Here is a 25005-nt window from a genome sequence, read left to right as displayed (position 1 = left end):
TTCACTACTTGGTGATAAAAACAATAATATTTGCTTTGGATAAATATGAGATGTAAGGCGAGAACAAGCACAGAGATTACAAAGTAAAACAGCACTACCAAGAAATTAGATAAGTTGTTTGACTTTAGTCCGATTAAAGGGGAAACCCAGCAAATTCATAGGTGATAAGCCAGACTAGACCCTAATAAGAGTTAGGGAAAAATCAATAGAGTGCATAGTAGCTGAAGGCAAATCAAAATACACATTTAGGTATCCAGAACTTGCCGAATCCGCTCCTGAAAACTCATGCTGTGCGTGAGTGGGCTTGAGATTAGTTAAAAACGCACGAATTTGACGAGTCCGACGTCCGAGTGCCTTAATCTTGATTTGTTTGTATTTTGATTACTGAAATTAGCGGCTAGCGCTAATTGATGCATTAGCTCTGATTGCGACTCATTCCCTGCTACTTGTGCCTGTCGTCTACTTCGAATCCCCATCTGTCCCAAAAAGAACAAAGCGAGCAGCTCACCAGTCCCAGGGATTCGAAGGTTGCCAATTATCGCGGTCTCCCAATGGCGAAAGTCACTGGATACTGGTCGAACTTTGGCAAACTTTGTCTGAATAACAAGTCAATTAAGTGGACCTGCTCAGTTTTGAAGTTCAAGTGGGGTTACACTCTAAAACAATCTGTATTTAAAACCACCTACCTTGTTAATAACAATGTAAATTAATACGTTTTACAGCTCAATACATTTTGGTGTTTTTTTGAAATCTAAAACCTGTTATTTTTAAGAACACGATTAACAAGCAGTAAGTTATAGTTTATAAAATTATTAAATTATTTTGAGAGATTTATTTAATGTATAAAACAGTACTCTATAAATAAACTAAAATGCCTTTATGTATAAATTTGCTTTGTATTTTTTTCTCGAGTGCACAAGTTCAATTTCAGCTGCCTATATAAGGGATATTTCTTGCAAGGATTTGATTAAAAGGTGTATCCACCATGGTCTCGTGGTTTCGGTTCCTCAAGCGCGATCAGCAGCTGTCCGTGTATTTTTTTGCTGTGCCGCGTCTCAGCCTGGACATAATGGGCTATTGGCCCGGGAATCCGGGGGATAGCCTTCCCCGGCGATCCATCGTCCACTTCGTGATCCTGTCCATTGGCGTCGTCACGGAACTGCATGCGGGAATGCTTTTCCTGGACCAACAGCAGGTCACCCTGGCACTGGAGACCCTCTGTCCAGCGGGAACCTCGGCGGTTACGCTGCTCAAGATGTTCCTCATGCTGCACTTCCGCCGGGATCTGTCCTCCATGCTGAACCGGCTGAGGAGCCTCCTCTTCGATCTGAAGTCGGAGCGGTCCGATAGGCGGCAAATCCGAGTGGGTCACTCGGTCAAGGCGGCCCGCATCAACTTCTGGCCCCTGTCCACCGGATTCTTCACCTGCACCACCTACAACCTGAAGCCACTGCTGATCGCCTTGGTCCTGTTCCTCCAGGATCGTCTGGACGGCTTTGTCTGGTTCACTCCTTTCAATATGACGTGAGCAGTGTAATAAAAACCCCCCTCTTTTAAGAAATTACTAGATAAACTAACGAAAATGAGGGGCTCTTAATTAAAAAACTATAATATTTTATACATTTTTGATTATTTTTGGGGGCTTTTTTTAAATTCGCTGCGTTGCAAAAGGTATTACATTCCGTCCCAAGTTTTTATATACTGAAATTAAAGTTTGGTGACCCCAAATAATAATTTGCAGAAAAGGAAACTTAAGTACTCAGCATTGTACCTTTTTTTACAGAATGCCCTCGGTTCTAATGAGATCTCCATTTTTCCCCCTGACCTATATATTCATTGCCTATACGGGCTATGTGACCATCTTTATGTTCGGAGGCTGCGATGGTTTCTATTTCGAGTTCTGTGTCCACTTGTCGTCGCTTTTCGAAGTGCTACAGGCGGAGATACGATCCATTTTTAGGCCATACAAAGGTGGGTTTAAGAATACCCAGAATATATATATTTTGATTCCCATACTGTTAAAGATCACTTGGAGCTTTCGCCAGAGGAGCATTATAATTTGGAGCAGCGAATGCGGGATGCCATAGTCAGGCACAATGCCATCATCGACCTGGCCAGGTTTTTCCGGGACCGCTATACGATTATTACCCTGGCCCATTTCGTGTCCGCTGCGATGGTGATTGGTTTCAGTATGGTCAATCTCTTGACAGCTGGAGGCAATACCCTGGGAGCCCTCCTCTATGTGGCCTACACGGTGGCTGCCTTGAGCCAACTGCTGGTTTATTGCTATGGCGGCACTCTGGTGGCCGAAAGTGTAAGTTGGAGTTTAAGGTGATTTTTCTGGTATTACTTAATAGCCTTAAACCTCCTACTTATAGAGTGTGGAGCTGTGCCGAGTGATTGGCTCTTGTCCCTGGCAATTGTTTAAGCCACCACAGCGACGCCTCGTTCAACTGATGATCCTCAGATCGCAGCGACCCGTTTCCATGGCAGTGCCCTTCTTTTCTCCTTCACTGGCCACCTTTGCTGCGGTAAGATACATAAATTAAGAAACCTAATTATTCCAAATAATTAAGTAGCTTAAAAAACTATATAATTTATATTCCAAATGACATTTGGGGTTCTCCAAAAAAATTCTAGGGTTTGGAATCACTTATTAAGGTGTCTAAAAGTATGCAATAAAAAAGAGAATCTTGAATTTTTAAATAAACCCTTCGAATTTTTGCGTTTTTAACAAATTGTTGACACCTTTATAAAGGATTTTAAAATCCCTTGTTATTACTTAGATTTTATTTTACCAATTTTATTTATTTATTAATTTACCAATTTAAATTTAAATTAACGTTTGTCTCCTGCAGATTCTACAGACTTCGGGCTCAATTATTGCCCTGGTTAAATCCTTTCAGTAATTAAATATAGTTCAAATAAAACAAATTATTAAAATGTAATTACTTTGCTTGATAAAAAATATTGTATTTTGAAAGCCAATAAAAATAACATGCACCCCTGATTTTGTAGTTTTTTTTTCTTTTCGTGAAATCAATTTGAAGTCCTGTTTATTCACACAACCAACTTTGGTTCGAGCCTTGCGTATCGGCCATCTCCAATAATTTGGTGCTGACTTTACCATTCCCATGGCCATTTCCAATCCACTGCCGAAAAAACACGCAACGCGAACAAAGGACTTTCTCAGTTGATTGCGAGGAGCGGAACCGGAATGACTTCACCGGATGAGTCGACTTTCTGGGAGCGGCACGAGTTGAAGTTCTACCAGTACGGCCATGTCTACGCCCTGATCTATGGCCAGGTGGTGATCGACTATGTGCCCCAGAAGGCTCTCAAACGTGGCGTCAAAGTGCTCCTGATTGTGTACGGCCACCTGTTCAGTTTGCTGCTGATTGTGGTTTTACCCGGTTATTTTTGCTACCACTTTGGCACACTAACCGATACCCTCGATCTGCGCCTGCAATTGCTCTTCTATGTGACCTTCGCCAACACGGCCATTAAGTATGCCACCGTGATTGTGACCTATGTGGCCAATACCGTCCACTTCGAGGCCATCAACCAGAGGTGCACTGTGCAGAGGATGCACCTGGAGCGGGAGTTCAAGAACGGGCCGCAGGAGCCGAGGAAACCCTTCGAGTTCCTCATGTACTTCAAGTTCTGTCTGATCAACCTGATGATGATGGTGCAGGTGTGCGGGATATTCCTGCAATACGGCGAGACGGAGAAGGGTGCGATGAACCAGGTGCGGGTCCACTTCTCCATCTACGCCTTTGTGCTGTGGAACTACACGGAGAATATGGCGGACTACTGCTACTGGATCAACGCCTCGGTGCTGAAGTACTACAGGCAGCTCAACCTCCAGTTGGACGCACTCAGGCAGGAGGTGGACAGGCTGAGACCAGGCGGCGGAATGCTCCTCCATCGCTGCTGCCTGCTGAGTGACCGGCTGGAGGAACTGCGTCGCCGGTGCCGGGAGATCCACGACCTACAGCGCGAGAGCTTTCGCATGCACCAGTTCCAGCTGATTGGACTCATGCTGAGCACCTTGATCAACAACCTGACCAACTTCTACACCCTGTTCCACATGCTGGCCAAGCAGTCGCTGGAGGAGGTCAGCTACCCGGTGGTCGTGGGCTCCGTCTATGCCACCGGCTTCTACATTGACACCTACATAGTCACCCTGGTCAACGAGCACATCAAACTGGAGCTGGAGAACGTCGCCCTCACCGTGCGGAGATTCGCCGAGCCACCGGCCAGGGATGAGCGGCTCACCAGGGAGGTAATTGATTTATTAAGATTGATTTAATAAATTCAATAAATATACACGAGCATTTTAAATAGAATAAGATTTCGTATTACATCTTGGTCATGCAAAACTTTTCTCAAAAGAGTCCTTATTAGATTTTCTAAATTTTGATTAATTCTAAAACGGAAACTATTTGGCCTCTAAATTAGGAGTAAGGTTTGTTTTGCTATAACTTGGCCAAAATACGACGCACAGCCAAAAGAATTATTGTTTTGTGCAGCGGAGAACCTAAACTATTGATTCCAAGTTAATTTGGAAAAATTTATTTTCTGTTCTTGCCCTTTTTTATAAGGGGTTTTACAAAACCTTTTTTTGCGAAAAGTGGTCTTAAATAAAATTTTTCGGCTGAGAATACAAATCGATTGAAAATTTTGAAACGAATTCTACGAGGTATGACATTCCAACATACGACCACTATTTCTCAGGGTTTATATAAAAAAAAACCGACCGGTTTTTTTTTCTCTAACTTGGCCAAAATACGTCGCACAGGCAAGCACTAACTGTTTTGTGCAGCTTTATTAATATATAATTCTAATTTTTTTCATTCCTATCCAGATAGAGCACCTTTCGCTGGAGCTACTGAACTACCAACCACCAATGCTCTGTGGACTTTTACACCTGGATCGTCGATTGGTCTACCTTATCGCCGTAACCGCCTTTTCCTATTTCATAACTCTGGTGCAATTCGACCTCTATCTCCGCAAGCAGTCGTAGCCAACGAAAATGTCCCTAAGAAGCCGAAAAACAAAAACGTAATGCTCAAAAATCCGAATTTATAACACCAATTTAAAAAATATTCACAATTAAAAATAAAGAAAATAATTTCTCTTAATGGTAAAACCACAAAATAACTGCGATTCGAATTTGGGGAAATGGTTTCTCTAATTTTGAATTTTTTTCACACTTACATATTTCTGTACAACTTTTATAAAGAGGTAATAATATTAGTTTAGTTTAAAATCCTTAAAAAATAGTAATTGATAGAAAACCTTATAATTAATATCGACTTATTTTTGCACTAGTTGTTCGATTACTTGATGTTTGTTGTTTATGCAAATGAGTTAGAGAAAAGTAATAATGGCGGAGAAGTTTTTCCTGTTGGATGAGGCGTGTCCTTTGAAGATAGCAGTTCAATGGTCAGATAAGTGTTTAAGTGTATTGCGGTGCATTCCTTTCGGGACGATGGCTCTTCTGTCCTCCGTTTAGTTGCTGGCCACGATGCGAGCCCGCAGGTTGTGCCGGATGGCACTGCGCTTCTGGATGGGACTGGTCCTGATCCTGGGAATGTCCAGCCACTTCTATAGCCCCACCCGACGGCGACTGGTCCACTCCCGACTTCTGCAGATCTACAACTGGCTGATGATGGTCGCCAACTTTATTTTGTTTTACACCTACCAGCAATACGCCGTGGATTATTTTGTGGCTGGAACATTTAAGCGCCAGACATTCGTGGCTATGGTAATTTTGCACTTTTTATTTAATAATATTAAATATTAAATTAATTGTTATTATTATTACACCATAAGGAGCAAAAGGTTAAGTAGCCCTTTTTAACGGCGTTGATCGTTTTCATCCTACAAGGCTATTATTTTTAATAAGAAATACTTTAAATATTATATACATTTCGTTTCTTTATTTGAAGGTGTGCGACCAGAGTGTAAATCTTCAGTTGGTGACGCTTGTAATACAAACTTTATTGAGGGTCCTGCGCGAGCGACAGGTGTGCCAGGTGTATAACGAATTGTCGGGGATTTTGGAGAGGGACCTGAAGTTGGAGGAGCACAGTCGCCTCTATCACGTGGTCTTTCTGGCCAAGATCCACAATTTTGTGCACAACTTCAACTTTGCGCTGAGTGTGCTCATCATTTGGGGCATGCGAACCTTCGGAATGCCAGACTTCCTGGCCAACCTGTACTTCGTCTACAACAGCCTGGCCAGGGATGCGGTCCAGGTGGCCTACATCCTCCTGCTCCTCGACTTGAGCGAGGCACTGCGTCTGAATGGCCAGCGGGTGTCGAGTTCCTACGGCCACCTCATGGAGCAGTTGCGTCGGCAGGAGCGATTGATCGAGCTCGTGCGGCGGGTGCATCGCATGTTCGCCTGGCTGGTGGCAGTCACATTGTTCTACGAACTGTACTTCAACACGGCCACCATTTACCTGGGCTACGCCTTCGTCAACCAGCGACACAGTAAATCGGGGCTGCATATCCTGACCGTGAAGGTCCTGCTAACAGGCATCTGCTTTTTGGTCAAACTTTCGGATGCCCTGCTCCTGCAAATCGTCTGCGAACATCTGCTCGGGGAGCAAAACCAGGTCTGCGCCAGTCCAAAATTCCAGGGGCACAATGCGGATGCCAAGGCAGCTCATAGACAGGTGAGCAAAACGAAACAGGATCGCAGGACATTGAGATCATATTTCATATTATTATTATTAAAACAACAGCAATCAAAATGAAATTATATATTCTATTCTAAGAGTAAAACTTTTGTCTTTTTCCTTTTCATTTAACTAATATTTTATGTATTTGAGTAAAATTAAAGGGTACAATTTGATGAAGAATATTTGTCTATTAATTTATTTATCATTCTTTCCAGTGGGAAATGTCCCTTTTGAGACGAGCCATTCGACGAGCTTCGCCGGAGAACAAAGTGTTGGGAATGTTTAGAATGGATATGCGGCGTGCCTTCGCCCTGATTAGCTGCAGTTTGTCCTATGGAATCATTATTATTCAAATTGGATATGTCCACAGTTGAAATTGTCTTCACCTTATCCCCCTTCTCAAAGGAAAAGTTGCCGTGGTGTAATCAGCACTCAATCGGCACTTCGGTTTAATTAAGTAAATTACCAGGATAATCTATGGAAATGAATCTCTGGCAAAATAAAAATAACTCACCGAATATATAAACCCATAGTTTTTATGGTGAAAGAGGGTAAATGTGCAGAAGTGCATTCAATTTGTGTCTATACATTTATAAATTGTTTAAAAACATTTAAAAAGAGATAATTGTACTTTGGCAATTTTTATTATTGAATCGATTTTATTATATTATCCAATAAATGTATTATAGAAGTTGATTGTAAACCAAATATTTGCAAATTCTTTGAATTTATATTGTTGAAACATCCATTAATATGTAAGGACTATTGTTTTCTAAAATTATTTTCAATTTGGCAACAGTTCCGAAGGTCCTTTACTGAGCTTTGTAGTCTGTTTTTTTGCCAAGGCACTTGATACGTTGGAGAAGACATCAGGATTTTCCACGGTTGCCAGTGAGAAATTATTAGTCTGATTAAGTGACAGAGTACCGTCCTTATGAAGGACTCTTGTAAGAAAGGATTTGGGGTCGACAATTAAGGAGTTCGTTGGTTTGTCTGCATCAGTGGGCGTAACACCCTTGTGCTCCCTGATTTTCTCCAGTTTTATGTCAACTTTCGGCACATTTAAATGGCACTTTGCCGCTTTTAAGCTGTCCAGTCGTCTCTGCTCCTCCTTGATGAGATTTGCGGCTGTGTCCTGGATGTTTCTATTTTCGGTTTCCGACTTTTGCCATTGCCTGGGACTCTGGATCTTGGCACACCGGATGCGCATGTGGTAGGCGTGGGAGGTCTGCAGGGCATCGCTCATGCGATTCACGGCAAAGGAACCCATGGAGCTGCGGCAGTGACGCAAGCCATTCCAGTCCAGCTTGGTCTGCATTCTGGAGATCTTTAAGTCCTTTACCCTGGAGTCCCCATCACTGTGGAAATGTCCGAGGGAAATGGCTTTCTTCAGCAGCTCCATCACCGCATTGGACTCCGTTTTAACCTTGGTTTCGGGAACCTCTGACTTTTCGGGCTCATCGGCTGATTGCTCCTGCTTCTGATCCTTGATCCGCTCGTTCAACATCCTGGCCTGGGATTCGCGGACCATCCTCTCCATATTCCGGGTCCTCATCGAATCGATCACCTCCTGCGACAACATCCTGCGATCCCTGAGCGGATGTCCCATCTGACTGCGCTCCCGTTGGCTCATCTCAAGGATCTTCAGCGGAATGGTGGAGCTCGGCCTGGGGTGGTCACTTGTGTCCTGGGATCGCACTGTCCTCGCCAGCTGCTCCCCTCTTCTCTGCGCACTGTGTGCCCTCATGGTGGCCGATTTCTCGAAGGGCAGTCGCTGGTTGGGCTTCTTCACCTTCTTCTCCAAACATCGGGTTAAGGGGTGGATCCTTACAACATTAGCTGAGTTAAGAAAAGGGAAAAAGGTAGTCATTTCAAATCATAGCTTTACCAAAAAATTACTTAAGGTCCTGCACTTGAAACCCATTATTCTTCTTATTGATATCCGATTACAAAGTGCTATACATCTAAAAGCTTGTGGCTTAATTGCCTAAAATCTGCGTTCAAAACTTGGTTTGTGATTTCTATTCGATTTTTTGTTATCTTTACAATTTTACCAAATTTCTGAAAAACAGCTAGCTGAAAAATGACTTAAGCCCTGAACATCTAAGCCCATAACTTTTCTAATTTAAGTCATATTTTGAAGTGGTATACCTCTAAAGTCTTGTGATTTAATTCGCTAAAAAACTGCATTCAAATCAGGATTTGTAATTTTTTTTCGGTTTTTTGTCATTTTTGATGATAAAAACCCTTTCCAAATTTCCGAAAATTGGCTTTGCAGAAAAGTTAACTAAAGTACGATTTTGAAGTGGCATAAAAATCTGCATTCAAATTTCGATTTGTATTTTATTTCGGTTTTTTGTCATTTTTTACAAATTTTCGAAAAACGGCTAGATTAAGAATGACCTACAACATGCACTACTAAGTTCATAGCAAAATGTACCTACCATTGGGGGAAGTGTTGACCCTGAAGGGTGTGTGGCGTTCGTTGAGAGATTGTGGCTTGTTCTGGGGCTTCGCCTTGGTCCTTCCCATTCTAGGAAGATCATTCCCACTGTGAATGGAGCCTCCGGTGGCCATGCCCGAGTTATTCCTGATCAGCCGCATCAGACGCCTCAAAGGTCCCTGGTTGGAGATCCGTGTCTTTCCAGCTTCGTCTGGCAAGTATACAATACAATGACAAATGAATAATCCTTACAATAATAACCCTAATTAAGCCTACGCATTTGACGGCATTGTCTGGAACCGCATGAATTCAGGCTTTTCCTTATCCAGTCCAACCTGATGGTGTACGCCATCGCTGACTCCAATTGAAATGCGCAAAGAAAAAAGGAGAACGGAAGAACAATTTTGAGACCGAACTTCACATAGGTGTTTATTTAGTAGTATCTATTACCAAACCAAATAAATCGACATAAAGTCTAAAGCCTGCCCAGATTAATTTGCGTAAGCTAAAATGCGGCCTACTTTTAGGTTTTCAAATATTTCAAATCAGTAAACAAATAAGCCATATATTTTAAATGAATCTTAAGAAATTCCTGAAAAATAAATAATAAAAATCCAAGGCATATGATTACGTATTTTTATTACGGTTTATTTCGAGTGTGTTTTTGGGGTGTGGGCGAGTGTTTCATCCGCTGATGAACAAATTACATTTGACATAATACATAATGAAAACGCATTTGAGGCCCAATGGGGTCTCTAATTATTTTCTCGCACATGAACATGAGTATTGTACATATGTTGGGTGTACTTGTGAGTTTTTGCCCATTTATATCAACCCAATTCCTAAACTCATACTTTCCTTCGTTTTTTTTTCACTATCATTTGTAGCATATATAGCTAATGCCGATCCATACGCGAACTTCAACAAAATTGAATTTGATTTATTTTCTTTACTCATCGCTAAGGCTAAAGTTTTCTTCTTTCTGTTTTTTTCTTTTGTTTTCGTGGGTGTATGACTAGCGAAAAACCCTTGCAAATTGATGGAGGTTGGGGTGGCAGTGGGTCAGGATGTAAATGTGATGTAAACGGGATGTAAATGTGAGCGGAAACCATACGAAAGCTGCCCGTAAATGTGTCTATGTGTGTGTATATTTTCATCGATATTCGACATTCGATCTTCGATTCGATTCGATTCGACAACAACAACAACAAAAAGAAAAGGCACAATTTTGATGAAACGCTTTCCCATGCTTTGTATGCGCGCGCGTGTGTGTAAGTGGATAGGATATACATATATCATCTGGGGCGAATGGATCTTTGACAAAGAAAGTCCTCTTTATCAGCCGCTCCTTGATCTAATTGTAATATATTTTGTTTATCTAGTTGATAATTGCTTGATAGTTAGTTCTCGAGGGTTTCATGTTTGTTAGTAAAATCTAAAGCTAGTTGGAAAAGTGATTTGGATTTAGTTTTCGTTTTTTAGGGGGCGTCTCTCGGAAGAACCGATTGGAAAATAGGCCTTCCCCTTGATTTAAATATTTATGCTTGAGCGAAAAAAATCACTTGCTACGAATAGTCACCCAAAAAGAAGTGGGGCGCACCCTGTTAAGCGGTTATCTATAGTTAACTCCTCTGCTCATCGTTTAATGTTAATGCAATGCTTTTCGTATGCTAGTTGGATGTATCAAATTGATTAAGAAGTTTGTTTTTTTTTTTCTTTTGTTCATTACACTTAGGGTTCCTCCGCTCTTTTCTTTTCTTTTGTTTTGTTTTGTTTCGTTTAGAGTTGAAATTATTCGAATAGTTTTTTATTTTGTTTTTCATTGTTTGTCCTTTTTGTTTTAGGTTGTTTATTAAATATAACAATGCTCTCGGCGCATACATTGTAAAAATTATAATGAATTTGTTTTTCTGTATTTGTATAATAGTTATATGTATATATTTTTGAAATAATATCCATAGCTACTGCTGCTGTGGCGTCGTCGACGTTTTTGCAATATACAAAAAAAATTAAATAAAAAAAATGTTTAAGTAGGAGTAAGAGAGGGAGCAAGAGAGATGGACAGAGTAAAAACAATAATAATATTTATATGCCTATACGCATGAATAATAATGTTAACACTCAACTTGAATTTTGCTAAATTTTCTCGAACAAATTTCGTATGTATTTTAGCTTTCTGTGCGTTGGCTATAAATCGTAGATTGGTTTATATAAATTAATCAGCAAATGTATAGTTATCTAATTTGAGTTGCTCTCATCTCCAGCTCTGCTTCATCTTCTTCTTCTTTACTTCCGCTTCCGCTTCCTTATTTATTTATTTGCCTTTGCAATTCGATTTGTCTTGTGTGTGTGTGTTGTGTGTATAAAAGTAGACCGCAACGGTAATCCATGTATGCTTGTATGGGTTCGTGTGTGTTTGTATGTGTATTATCTACATCCTATATTTGTTTCATAGATTGTTAAATATACAATATTTTACTCATTACATAGATTTAAATCAACGCGACAACAAGATCCATTTCTCCTTCTCACCTCCTTTTTCTCTTTTCACCCGGTTGCTGCCGTAGTTTACATTATGCAGGTGTTTCGTGTATATTTATATAGTAAAATGACTTTGTTTCGACGATTTCTTGCGGACTATAGGCTAAATGGTACAGATATATAGTAAGTAGATGTGTGAATGAATGTCTGTGGTTTAATATGTAACTCTTCCGCTAGTTTCTAGTATTTATCATACGCATGTTTACTGATTCTTTCTGTTTGTTGTTTTTTTTAATAGTTCTTGGTTTTACTTTTGTGTTGCTTTTAGGCAAAGGCGAGTGGGAAAAATTACATACATCTAACAACAAATGCACCAACGTTTTTCATCATCTCCATCGTTATTAGCTTCGATATTCATCAATATATTTATCATTATCATTAGATCGTAATCGTAAATCGTTATCGTCATCCTCTGACTATCCGCAAGATCTGCAACCGTAACCGCATTCGCATCCGCATCCGCATCTGCGTCCCGTCATCGTCGTCATTTATTCGTAGTCAGCTACTAAACATTGTCGTACTTAAAGTTAACCACCATGCAATGCGCTCGTGCATCATCATCACCATTACCCCAAAACATCGGTGTGCATGGGTGGGTGCTTGTGCCTGCATGTTTACATATTTATATAGATCAATATATATCAAAAAACACATTATCGTCAACATAACTAACTCGCTATAACTCTTGGCTCTCGTATATAAACATCAACATAAACAAACAACACTCTAGCGCTTAACGAACTCCTCAAAGCCTTCTTCATTCCGCTCGACTCTATGCTTTTATATTCGGATCTTAGTCTATATAAGTGGTGTGTATATATATAATTCGCTTCATTTTGTTTATATCCAACTTTGTTCTAACTAAAAACTATACACCTTTGTCCGCTTCAGTTTGAACACCCATATCTCTGATCTCATATTACTACGATGCCAAATGCTTTGCTCTGATGTTTCTCCATCTCCATCCTCGTCTAGCTGCTGGATATACGTTCACCTGACCGTACATCAATGAGTGCATCCATAAAAATTGCTTTGGACAATTTGCTACATTAAGTTGGCTGCTGCGGCTGCGTCATAATAAATTTTACTGTCAGTGGTCAAGTTGTTAGTCCGTGGTTGCGTTTCCGTTTTCCGTCGTTGTCACTGTTGTTATAGTTGTGGCTGCTGTTGTTGTTACTGCTGTGGCTGCTGCTGTTGTTGTTGTTGTAGTAGTAGTTGTTGATGTTGTTGTTACTGTGATGCATCATCAGTGCGGCGTCTTCTGTTGCGGCTGCTGATTTGTTGCTGCTGCTGTTGCTCCTATTGTTGTTCTCGAGACCGGTCGGCATCGAACTCGAGGCGGCAGTGTCCATGTTGTTGTGGCTGTTGGTCATAGAGATTCCTTGGAAGGTACCCAAATGGTTGGTCCCGACTGGGACCAAATCATCGATTTCACTTTGCTGTAAATCTCCTCGATGGTGTCGCCCTGGACAACGCCTGTGGGATTGGCAAACAAAAAGATTATTACTGGATGTTCCAAGATTTAATTAAACTTAAAAAAGTATAAGCAAAAAAAATACACTCTTTTTTGATTTTGTCGAGATTTTTGAATTTCGTTTCCAATATTTTCTTGACTTACCCGTAAAGTATTCGCCGAACTCCTGCTCCATTTTAATTGCCCGCTCGTAAGTCTTCTTCGCCTGCTCTTCAGTCATACGACGATTCATCTCCCTATGGAAAGAAAAATAATTATTAGCGGAAATTATCAACCTCTGGGCTTTCGACAAACTCACATCACAGAGTCCACCGACTTGGGCTTGATGAAAACTGCGACGGGATAGAGCTGGGCCACTTGGAGTCGCTTGATGGCATTGCCGGATACGTCCAGGATGCAGTGCTTGCCCTTCTCGGCGACTTCGCGCACACTGGCCACCGAGGTGCCGTACAGATTATCGTTGTACTGGCCCGCCTCGATGAACAGATGGTTCTGGATATCCCGCTCCATTTGCTCGCGGGAGGACACAAAGTGATAATCCCTACCATCCACCTCGTACTCCCGTTTGGGTCGGGTGGTGTCTAAGGAAAAGAAATGTATACATTTGCAAATAAAATACACAAAAATTTGTACGTTTGTAAATAAACTAAGATACAAGGTTTCGTCGTTTGCGAAAAAAAACGTCGGCTCAACCGCGGGCGCCTTAAAAGTAATACTCTATTAGTTTTCAGACTTTTTTATATAAAAGTTCGAAATAAATTATAGTTTTAACCGAAGTTCAAGCACTACTTACGTGGCACACAGGAGCCGAACTTGTCGGGATACTCCGATATTAAGTCATCGTTGATGCGATCCTTCAGCGGTCCAAGGATAATCACCGGGCGCGTGTAACTTATGGACAAGCGCTGCACGGCCTCGTAAGACAACACGTTCTCTTCGGAAGCTGCAAAGTAGGTTAAGCAGTCGGATTAGGGCCTTGACGTGCAGGTGCTCTACATCATCGCAAAGTGTTCTAAATGAGTGGGAATCGGAGGGGAATGGGAGGTGGGATTTCTTCAGAGCAATAATCTTGAGGTCTCGGGGCTCTACAAAGCAAAGTTCTATATTGGTCTATGTTGCAACTGGGGCAAAAATATTAAAAGAGATCCATACAGATCAAGGCAAGTCAGTTAGAGTTAGAGATGTACTAATTTTTGTTAAGTTTTTAACTAATGTTAATTGCCATCTACAATATCAGGGGGAACAGTGGATTAATTTGTTTATATAAGTTAGGTTCCTTTGGGCTCTCACAAACAAGAATTTACAATTGTTAACATTTTTTTTTAATGAATTCGCAAAATAAAAATTTGAGAAACTGCTTAATACTTGTTAAGTTATATTTCACTTAGCAAGCATTTACTGAAATTGGCGAAAAACTTATAAATCGAGCAAAGGAAACATTCTACAGCAATAATGTTCAATGCTATTTAGGGTCCTATATAGAAGAAGTCACTTAAAACTTAAGGTATAAAATAAAATGACATGAAACTTAAAATCGAAACCAAAAAGCAAATGTAAATGCATAATGTGGAATGGTAACCAAAGCAACTACACTTATGTATGACTTGGGCCATATACATAAAGGATATAGAAATGATAGTTAAGTAGACATAGAGCAGGCGATCTACGAGCAAACAGTTAACAGACAGTGGGCACACTTGGTAATGTCTTACATGGATACATATTACATACATGACATCATGATGTTACATACATGGCACACAAAAACTTGGACAAACATGAAATCAAAATCTGTGTGTTGAGTGTTATGAGTGAGTGTATAATTATGTTTAGAACATTAGAACTAGCTTAGGTTATTATCTTGGCTTTGGATAAGCCCAGTTATTGGATTTTCTTTTTTGGTTGTTGTTGTTGAGGAAACGCAGTCGAACTTCCTCTTTACCAGGGGAGGGGGGTTATGGGGTTTACTCACTTGACGCCTTGTAGAACTCACGGACTCATTTACAGACACACGTACGTTGAGTGCTACGGGGTGGATTAACAACTGATCGGTTAGGCAAATAAAACTCCCTCGATTTGTACAATTCCTTTATTTCAGTTTCAGTTTCGGTTTGATTTTGGCTTAGGTTTCATCGTAACCCGCAATTATTTCACAAATATCTCAGAAGCCTAAGACGAAAGGTTTTGTGGGACTTAATCTGACATTTCTCCCTTAAACAGAAACAATTTTTGCGGTGGTTCGGGTGGAGATAACATGCAAAAGACACGGCACGAGACGAGCAATACATAAAAACAACAACAAACCAACTGAATTAAAAGCGGTCCAGTATTCTATATATGATCTATATAGATGCGTGTGGACCAGGTGAGTGTGTTTTAGTTAACTAAGAAAAGGACAGGGACAAAAAACTAACCAGGCAGAGGGATAAAAGTACTCTAAGCTCTCAAGCTCATTCGGGTAGCGTTCGAATCTTTTGATCCATGGGTCAACGTCTGTTACTGCTCGGGTGATACTACGCATTGTGGCAACCAAAAAAAAAAAGGCAAACGATACAGGGTGTGAGTGTGACAGTTGTGTGTTTCTGGTGGGTTCACAATTTTTCTATCATCATTCGATTCTACGCAACTATCAACAATTCACAACAGTTCAGAAACTTATAAGCAAACTATAAGGTTTAAGAAGACGAACAAAATATATATGGTTCAAGTTGTGTTTCCAAGGAACTTTTATGGATGGGTTTGCAATCTTAAAGACAGTTTGTATGCAGCATATGCATGGTCTTAAATAATATATTAATAATATTAAGAAAATGTCTCTGCTAGTATAAAAGAATCGGTCTACTTGATAGAAGAGAATTGTAGTCAAAATATTCCGAAACACAACAAAAAATAAATTAAAGAAAGAAAAAGAATATTCAAATTCTACTGAAAGCCTTTTAGAAAATTATCTAAAAATATGTATTCTCTAAGGACGAAGAGCGATAGAGATAGATATTTAGCAGAGAAAGAGTCAGAAGGAGAGATAGATGGAGTGAGACAGCATGAGTGAGAGACAAAGCAAGAGATAGGCAGAAATCAAAGAAAGAACGAAAAATATAACCAAGAGGAATAGATCTTGCAAAATTTTGTTTCTTTGTATTCATAACTAAATATTTAACTTTCATTCTTTTGGTTTTTTTTTTTAAGTAGAAGAAAACATAAGCTTTGTTGTAATTTTCACTAGTATTACAAAAAGAGAAGAGACTTGTTGCTGTATTTTATTTTTGCTGTTGGTTCTTGTGGTTGTTTTATATATTTTTGTGATTGTTGGTTGTTCAGATGCTCGACTTACGATAGTCAGCATCATTATTCTCCAAGTAGATCAGAGTTATCTGCTCCATATCGGGTAACTCCACCCTGTAGATAATCTCGCCTGAGCAGTGATTAGTCGATAGCGAGGATAGCGCAGATTTAGAAGAATTTAGTAGTTGGTTGTTGTCGCAGTTCGTGAGCGCATGGTTATAACAAATATATATTGTATACATATAGAGATATATATCGTTTGGTTGTTGATTGGATTTTAATCAGTTTGTTTGGTTGGTTGGTTGTTGAGAAGTTAAATATTTATATATAGAGCGATTTATTGATATGTGTAATATGGGATTGTGTGTATTTAGAACAAGAGAAAATTTCGTGAGTTAAACAGAGGTTTACAAAGAACAAATCAGGGATGTGTATTTCGGTGTGGTTCCATCATAGATATATAGTTTATATATATTTCAGAAACAGAGAGAGATGGAGTGACGTTGCGTTTGCGTTACGCATAGTTATAAATCGGTAGTAGATATAGTAGCAGACATAGTAGTAGAATAGTAGTAGATTCGAACGGTAGTAGTTGTTGTTGTCGTTGTTGTTGAAGTAGTTGTTGTTGTTGGTTGGTAGTAGTTGAGTAGTAGGCAAACAACACAAGAATTCAAAGTAGTTCACAGACACAGGGGTTAAATGTAATAGAAGAACAAAAATACCAAAGGATTAACAACAAATCGAAATCGAAATCACCTTTTATTCATGTCTTGTACTGTCTGTCTGTGGCTGATTGAGAACTTAAAAATGGAACTTGAAAAGGAGAATGGGGGAGTTTGGCTGAGTTCCACCCTGTGTGTGAGTATGGATTTTTCGTGTGCATCCCGAGCTTAGAATTGTCCTAGAAAAACTTTCTTTCGGTTGGCTGTGGTGTATCTGTATGATCTGTATGATCTGTTCTGTATTCACACCAAGTACGCCATTCCAGTTACATCTATATGTACATTATATATCGCATCGAGTGTGGCAACATTGAAACACGACGTGATACAAGCGGATAAAAAAGGAACAGTGAGTTGAGATCGAAATGGTATTGTTCTTGTTCTGTCTGCAATGTCCGTTTTTACTCAATGTTATGTGAGCAACCAGTGGATCCAAAGTTTTAACTTAAAAAAAGAACACAAAAACCTAAAATACAGAGACCTTGTCCTTGAAAGATCATAGCTGGATGTTAAGGAGATTTTATGTACGGATTTCCTGTACAGCCTTTTGTGTAGGTGGTAGTATCTATTCCTATATTCTATGCAAATCTGATGTACATCTGATTTTACATTTTTTTAAATTCCTTTATACATTTAGTGTACATTTAATGGACATTTACATGCATATGATAAGAGTTCTTTCGAAAGTTACATTTGGACGACCCAAATATTTCCGCAACTTTTGCGGAGCGGTTAGGTATATAGAAATTAGAGGCTATTTATGTATATTTGGAGAGTCTTGACATGTATTTATAGCGATAGAGAGTGATGTACGAGTAGAAATCGCAGATACTTGTGATGTACAAATGTATAGATGAAAATAAAAAGCACTGAGAACCGAAAATGCTTACGGAACCAACAAAAAATCAAATTACAATTGATCACGTGTGATGTTTGATGTATGCATGTATGTAAATAAGTATGTTATGTATGTATATATGCAGGTAAGTGGTTAATCGTATGTGTTTCTGCTGTGACTGTGTTAGTTCTTACAGCAAATGCATTTCTCTGTATGTAAATCGAAAGTTAGCACTTGGTTAAATGTTATGTTAAGTCTTTTTTATGTTCAGTGAATATACTCAGATATATAATTAGATAGTTATGTATAAGTTGATAACGATATGTATATGTTGGTAAATTCTTCTGATCGAGTACATACCTCCTTCAGCATTGGCATCGTCTTGTGTGTAGCAAAGCATAAAGGCTAGAAAAACGAAACGAAACGAGAAACCGAAAGGGAAGAGAAAAGAGAGAAACAGAAGAGAAGAAATCGAAAGAGATATGTTTTGGTCAGTTTAAAACAGAATAGCGGTGGAAATCGGTTCATTTGGGTAGACACAACATTAAATATTATTATAATTGGTTATAATTGTGATCTTAGATGGTTCTTGTTTGTACCTAGCTACCGTCAACGTATCGTCAAAAACTAAATACTCGAATTTTGTGTTCTTTTATAAACAGGGGTTCAGATAATATAAAAATATGTATATAATTAAATAACAAAAAGTGAAATTATGGTAGCTGGTAGGTAACTTTGATGCAAGGACCATTTAAGATTTTTGCAGATTAGATAAACCATCCTTTTATTTCTGTTTGTATTATAGTTAAAACAAGATGGCAAGTAGACAAAGGTTGTTGCCGGTTTTCATTTAACTGTTTAAAATCGTTGTGATGTAGATAATGAAAGCAGCTGGACACAAAGTTTTTAGTTTTGATTTTTGAAAGAAAGAAGAGCGATAAGAAGATAAATGTACTGTCAGTAGAGAGTAGCGGGGAGAAAAGCTTTTAAAATGAACGAAATCAAGTTGGTTTCATCTCGATGGGGCTGGTGATGATGTATCATATGATGTACATTGATGTAGAACGTGCAACTCTGCCGCTGAAGAACGCTCTTCGGATACAGATACTTTTTTTTAGCTTAATCCAAGACTATATACACGATGATGGCCATGAGCTATAGAACTCCCCGCGAGGACTAACGGTTAGTAAGATCGTGTGGCTATAGCTTACTGTCTAAAATGTGTATGTGTGTGTTCGTTTACAGGTGTTTTGTGTGATTGTTAACCAAGACTAGACCATCTGAGAAGCCCTAACACCTTGATACATTTACAAGCGGATAGATCTTGATATATATACCGCCGATTTCGGCTCCGTTCGGAAACATTTCCACTTGATATCGTCGGCACTTACGTTGCGGTTCGTTCGCTTGGTTGTTGTTGACATTATTGATGTCAATTTCGCTGGTGCTGCTCACAACTCCATTGGCTAAACATATAGTTCGGGATCGGGGCACACACAAGATAATACGACATCCAAGCACATCGAATGGGACAGGAAATGTGTGAGCATGTGTGATGTATCAGTGTGGTTGATTCGTCGTTTCATCGATGGGATGGATTCAATCGTTCCATCCAAGAGTTGGTGAATGTGGTAGAATGAGTGTTTGGACATCACGGGTTTCGGTGGGGGAAAACATATGGAAATAAACAGAAATGTAAATCATATAAAATGCATAACAAAACAAAAACAAAAATATTGAAACGGTGGGTAAAACATGTTAACCAAAAACAAAAAACGAAACTTTTATTTCATTTCTTTTTAGCAATTGAAAAACATCAACTCAGGACAGGACAAATAATATATAACAAATGGAAGGTGAGCAAGGTTAAGCTTCTGATGACTATTCTTAACAAATATTAACTGTATGTAAATTATGTTTTGATCCTTTCATGCCCACAATTGACTTAATTAAACAAAAAAAAAGTGAAAAGGGTATAATGAGAAGTTCTCTGACACATACAATTGGGGTAGTTAAACATACTTTAAAAACATAGACATATATTATTAAGGCATGAAAGGCTTAACTAAGAACAATCACCATTGGCAAAAAAAAAAAACTTGAAAAGGACGTCGACAGTGAGGTATTGTGCAAATTTGGTGCTCTTCGCGAAAGATGTCTCAACATTTATATATTCTTATCGTAGTTAAAACAAGCACACTCTTAAGTCAATCGAACAACCGCCCAAAAGCACACACGCACATCATCCAGTCAAAGATTCAGTAGAGAAAGCGACAGAGGGAAAGTCTTTGAGCCTTAAGTTTATAACTAAACCAAAAACGCCTTGAGCTTGAGTTGCTTGATGTTCTCCCATTATTGGCCATCTCCGGGAAAGAGCGAACGATCGAGACTGTGACAGAGACGGACTGCTGGCTTCCCTTGGACTTGGTCTACTTACGCTCTTGGTCGCTGCCATCTTCATTCTTCTCATCGCGACTCTTCATAAACGGAAATTTGCGCGAGAATGTGAAATTCTTTTTCTTGCGGTCCAATGTCGATTGCTGAAAGAAGAATTAATATAAGTTTAGTAAGAAATCTAATCGCAAGATAAAGATTTAATTTTACACAATTAAGACAATTCCTCATAAATGAATGTTTTTAACCTTATTTCTTGAATCCCACTTACCTTATCCAGATTATTATTAGCTGCCGCATGCCCCTGGAACTTGACACTGCGATCCCGAGCTCGCATCTTGCGCTCCCAGCGCCTCTTCGACGGCACAATGCCGATCTGCTCGTCCTCATTGTCGCCCAGGACTCGTCGCGCCTGCCACCACTCGTCGTCGGAGGCGTTGGTCACGTGCAGGATATCGCCGTGCTTGAAGGGCAATCCTCGCGAGGGCAGTCCATCGTCCCGATTGGGATCGTAGTCGAACAGGGCCCGCACATACAGCGATCGCTTCTGTGTGGTCCGCAGCAGGGTTCCCGATCCTCCGGCGCCGAGGGCAGCCTGTTGTTTTAACTCTTGGATGCGTGCCTCGAAGCGGTTGTACTCCTCCGGACGGTACTGCGCCAACAGGGTCACCACTCCGCCGGAAGTCTGCAATAATAATAATAATTGAATAACATTAAGTCATTTTGCTAAGTTTTGGATTTAAAAAAGCCCATTTTCAAATGAAAATAACGCGAAATAATAAGATTAAGTCCATTCCCTCCTCCTAATTCAATATGTATTTTATAGACTCACTTTGAGCGCCTGGGCCGCCTCCTCGTGGGTGGCGTGCGTGAGGTTGACATTGTTCACGCTGAGCAGCTGGTCGCCGCGCTTCAGCTCGGAGCCGAGATCTGCAGGACCGCCGGCTAGGATGAAGGACACGTAGATGCCCTGGCCATCCTCGCCGCCAACGATATTGAAGCCCAGGCCCTGCGGTCCCTTCTGGATGGTGATCGTGCGCGGTTCCCTGCGGAAATAAGACTTTGTTATACCCAAGACACACTGAGAAGTGATATGGACACTCACCTGGTTATATCCTCGGTGCTAACGGCGCGCGGAGTTCCTGGCGGAACGGCGGCTAGGACATTTGTGGAGGCGTATCGCGAACCGGGCTCTAGTTTGTTATCAGAAATTTGTGATTTTTGTTTAGGTTTATCGGTCGTTTTTTGTTGCACATTGAATGAGAATAATTATTGAGACATGACATAGATAGATAGACAGATAGATAAAGAGGGAGACAGAGACAGAGAGAGAGAGAGAGATAGAGCGGTTAATAATGCTTTGAGAAATATAATGATCTCTTGCAGATTCAGCGCGTCCAGAAGAGTCCAGACAGAGACAGACAAACGCAAAAGGGACAGAGACAGCAGGCATCGCCGAGAAAGAGAAACAAACTGGTTAAAGAAAAAGACAGCGACAAAAACTAAGGCCAACGGAAACGGAAACGGAAGACAACTGAACGGAAACTGAAGATTGCATTTGATTTCCCCCCACAACACAAACACACACTATACACAGGCATACACGATTCCAGGCACACCAATAACGCTTATTAACACCTTAATATACAGCACAACAAATCAACAGAGATCAGGGGATCAGATAGTATGGTCTGATCCAGAACACAACTCTAGAGGGCGGGATGTTCAAATCAACAGCATGGCGGTGAGGAATCTACGGGGAAGGCGGGAGCAGCTTTCAGCGTGTGAAAATGAGAGTGATCTCTTCTAGCCTCAAATTACTTGGCACAGCAGCAATAGCATTAATTAGGACACATATTTTGCCGCAAAAGGAAGGAAATATTGGAAGGAAAATATAAACGGAAGGAATATTTGTGTGGCAGGATAAAAGGATTCGATTTGGTCTCGTAATTAAACCTGACTCAAGTGCCTTTACTTAAGGAGATGCCATAAACGCACTCGAGCAGGTCAAAAACATACACAAAATAGTAATAATGCAAACAATACTAATACAGAAATCAATTGGATATTAAATTAACAGAGAAAAAATTAATAAAATATGGTTAAATATGATATAATTTTCAGCTATTGCATTTGGTTTCATGAGAGATTGATTTTGAGCAGGATTGAAAATAAATGCAAGAAACTAAACTAAGAAAACAGAAAAGTATGGTTACATAGAAATAAATAGAAATAATAATAGAAGTATAAAAGAATATGAACAAACAACCATGATGGCTAATTAAATAAAAGTAAACTTAAAACAATTAGAGAAAAAATATTGTGTTAAATAATAAAGTACAGAAGAAAAGAAAGGAAACAAAGTCGAATGATGGAGCCCAGCGCAAGTGCATTTATTCGAGGAGATCGCAGGACCTCCGATAAACACCCTCGACCGGGACATTGATGAGCGTATATTAATTACAACAGAAGATCGGTTAAATAATAAACAAATCAATCGCTTACGGCGCGGCTGGGGTGATTGGGATCGGTTGTTTGTTTGATTGGATTCGACAGGCAGGGCGGGCATGGAAGCATTGTTATAGAAGGTGGCGGGTGGAGTGGCTGCTGCTGCTGCTGCTACTGTTGGTGTTGCTGCTGCAACTGCAACAGTTGCCGTCGTGCTGCTGCTATTGTTGTTGTTGATGTTATTGCTGTTGTTGATGCTATTGATGTTATTGCTATTGCTGTTGCTGTTGCTATTGCTAATGCTAAGCGACGGCGGCAACTTGCTGCTACTGTTGGTGGCTGTGGCCGTGACTGTGGTGACTGTGGTGTTGCTGATTGTGGTGTTGCTTGCAATGACTGATGCAGATGCAGATGCGATTGCTGCTGCTGCTGCTTGTGGTGTTGGTGGTGAATCGACAACCGTCTGTCCCACACTGTTTAGCGCACCTGTCGACTGCGAATTGACCATCGGCGTCTGATGCTGCTGCTGGTGCACCTGACTTTGGCTCTGGCTGGTGGCCAACTGCGACTGCGACTGGGACAACTGCTGTCCGGGTGTGAGTCCTCCTCCTCCGCCGGACGCACTGGTGGTCAGGTGCTGCGTCTTCCCGATGATCAGCGTCACCTTGTCGGTGATAGACTTCAGCGTGGCCACCGCCAGTTCGTGCGTTACGTTCTCCAGGTTCTTTTCGCTCTGTCGGGATATAACAAAATCAAATTAGATGCGGTGGAATCCATAGTCGAAAGTACCGACTCTGTTTTGCCAGGTAAATGTATGGTTATTTGTTTTATATTAATACGATTATATAGCTTAAGTAATATAGAAATATTAAATCATGAATAAAACTTTGCCTAATGATTATTAAATATTATAACTCTCTAAGGAAAAAAGGTTTCCAAAAGGAAAAAAATTATTTTACACTTTCTTGCTTTCATATAGCTAATAAATTCAAAGATATAAGTATTCCAGAATACAGAAAATTAATCATATTTCACAAGATAATAATTTGATCTCGCTTACTATATAAGTTACTAATTAGTAAAGCTCTAAACATAGCTTGTTTTTAACAGAAAACAATATGAAATAATTCCTGCGATAATAGCATTTATCATAAAAACGGACCGACCTGGAACTCTATAATTTTTGAACCTATTATATAACTCAACAAATACAAAATACCGCTCATGAATTACTGTAATTACACCCACCCCGTTGGTGCGGACTGCAATCAGCTTATCCCCAATGGAGAGACGTCCGTCCACCTGCGCTGCTCCGCCGTCCATCAGCTTGGTCACATAGATGCCATTATCGCCGGGGATGTGCTGGTTGCCAATGCCGCCGGCGATGGAGAAGCCCAGTCCCTTGCCGCCCTTGACCAGATCGATTTCGATGACCTTCGGCCCGCCGGCCGCATCCCGGGCATCTCCAGCTGCCGATCCGGCTGCTGGTGTGGTGGCCGTTCCACGTTTCCGCTTCACATGCAGCTTGACCACGTTGCCGGCCTTCTTCAGGGCATCCACGGCGGAGGCATGTGGCACATCCACCACAGACACCTCGTTCACGGATACGATGATGTCGTTGATGCTCAGCCGTCCATCGGCGGCAGCTGCTCCGCCGGAGATGAGCTTGGTGATGTAGATGGAGGTGTCGGTGCCGATGTGCGGATTATCCGTACCGCCGGCAATGGAGAAGCCCAATCCGGAGTTGCCGCGCTCCAGCTGAATGTCCTCGTATAACCAGCTATCATCGCCATTCACCTGGAGAGGATTGAATATCTTTAGTTTGGTTCATAAGTAGTTCGGGGGTAGGAATATAATTACACAAGGGCCACAACGTTGGACTAATAATGGGTGTGTGTAAGTGTTTTAGTGTTTCATAATGTGAAAATGTAATGAGATGTGTTTTTATGTGTAAAATGGGTTCTGTTTTCAGATTTAATTAGTATTCAAAAATGTAAAATATATTTACAACAAATACATTTCTTTGATACCTAACATTTTGATAATTTCGCATTTGCATTCTATAAATTAATGGAATAATTAAAAGTGATTGTTAATTAAATTATATATTATTATCAATATAATCTTAACCATGTCTGTTTTATTTAAGATTATACAATTATATAATAATA

General features: G+C 40.3%; 5 protein-coding genes across 32 annotated transcripts in view; 3 read left to right on the top strand and 2 right to left on the bottom strand.

Moving 5' to 3' along the window:
* The first annotated feature begins 985 nt into the window (after nucleotides 1–985).
* LOC108049970 (odorant receptor 10a) lies at nucleotides 986–2955 on the top strand. Its single transcript, XM_017131399.1, has 5 exons — nucleotides 986–1524; nucleotides 1784–1971; nucleotides 2025–2314; nucleotides 2379–2531; nucleotides 2859–2955. The coding sequence occupies exons 1-5, from the start codon at nucleotides 986–988 to the stop codon at nucleotides 2907–2909; spliced, it is 1221 nt and encodes a 406-aa protein (XP_016986888.1). The 3' UTR covers nucleotides 2910–2955.
* A 168-nt stretch (nucleotides 2956–3123) lies between these two features.
* On the top strand, nucleotides 3124–4362 carry LOC108049973 (gustatory receptor 10a). The gene has a single exon (XM_017131401.1). The coding sequence runs from the start codon at nucleotides 3218–3220 to the stop codon at nucleotides 4310–4312; it is 1095 nt and encodes a 364-aa protein (XP_016986890.1). The 5' UTR covers nucleotides 3124–3217; the 3' UTR covers nucleotides 4313–4362.
* Nucleotides 4363–5530: 1168 nt separating this feature from the next.
* Nucleotides 5531–7067, top strand: LOC108049977 (putative gustatory receptor 10b). Its single transcript, XM_017131406.1, has 3 exons — nucleotides 5531–5770; nucleotides 5955–6686; nucleotides 6908–7067. Exons 1-3 carry the CDS (start codon nucleotides 5531–5533, stop codon nucleotides 7064–7066), a joined length of 1131 nt encoding a protein of 376 aa, XP_016986895.1. The 3' UTR covers nucleotide 7067.
* Nucleotides 7068–7317: 250 nt separating this feature from the next.
* Nucleotides 7318–9681, bottom strand: LOC108049982. Its single transcript, XM_017131442.2, has 3 exons — nucleotides 9412–9681; nucleotides 9137–9346; nucleotides 7318–8531 (listed from the first exon to the last, which is right to left on the bottom strand). Exons 1-3 carry the CDS (start codon nucleotides 9485–9487, stop codon nucleotides 7477–7479), a joined length of 1341 nt encoding a protein of 446 aa, XP_016986931.1. The 5' UTR covers nucleotides 9488–9681; the 3' UTR covers nucleotides 7318–7476.
* A 2336-nt stretch (nucleotides 9682–12017) lies between these two features.
* Nucleotides 12018–25005, bottom strand: part of LOC108049979 (disks large 1 tumor suppressor protein) — a 41388-nt gene continuing 28400 nt past the window's right edge. For 11 of the 28 annotated variants that reach the window (XM_017131418.2, XM_017131417.2, XM_017131422.2 and 8 more), the window contains 13 exons: nucleotides 24083–24631; nucleotides 22892–23567; nucleotides 21492–21579; nucleotides 21219–21432; nucleotides 20658–21071; nucleotides 20430–20532; nucleotides 19384–19458; nucleotides 18353–18397; nucleotides 16482–16562; nucleotides 13944–14093; nucleotides 13449–13731; nucleotides 13295–13386; nucleotides 12018–13152 (listed from right to left, as the gene is read on the bottom strand). In XM_017131418.2, the coding sequence (XP_016986907.2) occupies nucleotides 13046–13152; nucleotides 13295–13386; nucleotides 13449–13731; nucleotides 13944–14093; nucleotides 16482–16562; nucleotides 18353–18397; nucleotides 19384–19458; nucleotides 20430–20532; nucleotides 20658–21071; nucleotides 21219–21432; nucleotides 21492–21579; nucleotides 22892–23567; nucleotides 24083–24631 (2877 nt within the window). In that variant the 3' untranslated portion in view covers nucleotides 12018–13045. Of the gene's footprint in view, nucleotides 13153–13294; nucleotides 13387–13448; nucleotides 13732–13943; nucleotides 14094–16259; nucleotides 16563–18352; nucleotides 18398–19383; nucleotides 19459–20429; nucleotides 20533–20657; nucleotides 21072–21218; nucleotides 21433–21491; nucleotides 21580–22891; nucleotides 23568–24082; nucleotides 24632–25005 lie in introns of those variants that run through there. The other 17 variants (XM_017131412.2, XM_017131431.2, XM_017131432.2 and 14 more) reach the window with 10 other exon arrangements.

Source organism: Drosophila rhopaloa, unplaced genomic scaffold (assembly GCF_018152115.1).
Source record: "Drosophila rhopaloa isolate 14029-0021.01 unplaced genomic scaffold, ASM1815211v1 contig_3, whole genome shotgun sequence".
Lineage (NCBI taxonomy): Eukaryota > Metazoa > Arthropoda > Insecta > Diptera > Drosophilidae > Drosophila > Drosophila rhopaloa.
Note: the sequence above shows the minus strand (reverse complement) of the source record. Positions and strands in the feature narration are given on the sequence as shown.

What these genes read in the sequence shown, in the direction of transcription:
- LOC108049970 (XM_017131399.1), top strand. Translation starts at nt 986, where the DNA reads ATGGTCTCGTGGTTTCGGTTCCTCAAGCGCGATCAGCAGCTGTCCGTG. An exon ending in CATTTTTAGGCCATACAAAG is followed by an intron (nt 1,972 to 2,024) that starts GTGGGTTTAAGA and finishes ATACTGTTAAAG; the next exon opens with ATCACTTGGAGCTTTCGCCA. An exon ending in GCACTCTGGTGGCCGAAAGT is followed by an intron (nt 2,315 to 2,378) that starts GTAAGTTGGAGT and finishes TCCTACTTATAG; the next exon opens with AGTGTGGAGCTGTGCCGAGT.
- LOC108049973 (XM_017131401.1), top strand. Translation starts at nt 3,218, where the DNA reads ATGACTTCACCGGATGAGTCGACTTTCTGGGAGCGGCACGAGTTGAAG.
- LOC108049977 (XM_017131406.1), top strand. Translation starts at nt 5,531, where the DNA reads ATGCGAGCCCGCAGGTTGTGCCGGATGGCACTGCGCTTCTGGATGGGA. An exon ending in GCCAGACATTCGTGGCTATG is followed by an intron (nt 5,771 to 5,954) that starts GTAATTTTGCAC and finishes CTTTATTTGAAG; the next exon opens with GTGTGCGACCAGAGTGTAAA. An exon ending in CCAAGGCAGCTCATAGACAG is followed by an intron (nt 6,687 to 6,907) that starts GTGAGCAAAACG and finishes CATTCTTTCCAG; the next exon opens with TGGGAAATGTCCCTTTTGAG.
- LOC108049982 (XM_017131442.2), bottom strand. Translation starts at nt 9,487, where the DNA reads ATGGCGTACACCATCAGGTTGGACTGGATAAGGAAAAGCCTGAATTCA. An exon ending in CAGACAATGCCGTCAAATGC is followed by an intron (nt 9,347 to 9,411) that starts GTAGGCTTAATT and finishes TATACTTGCCAG; the next exon opens with ACGAAGCTGGAAAGACACGG. An exon ending in GGTCAACACTTCCCCCAATG is followed by an intron (nt 8,532 to 9,136) that starts GTAGGTACATTT and finishes TTCTTAACTCAG; the next exon opens with CTAATGTTGTAAGGATCCAC.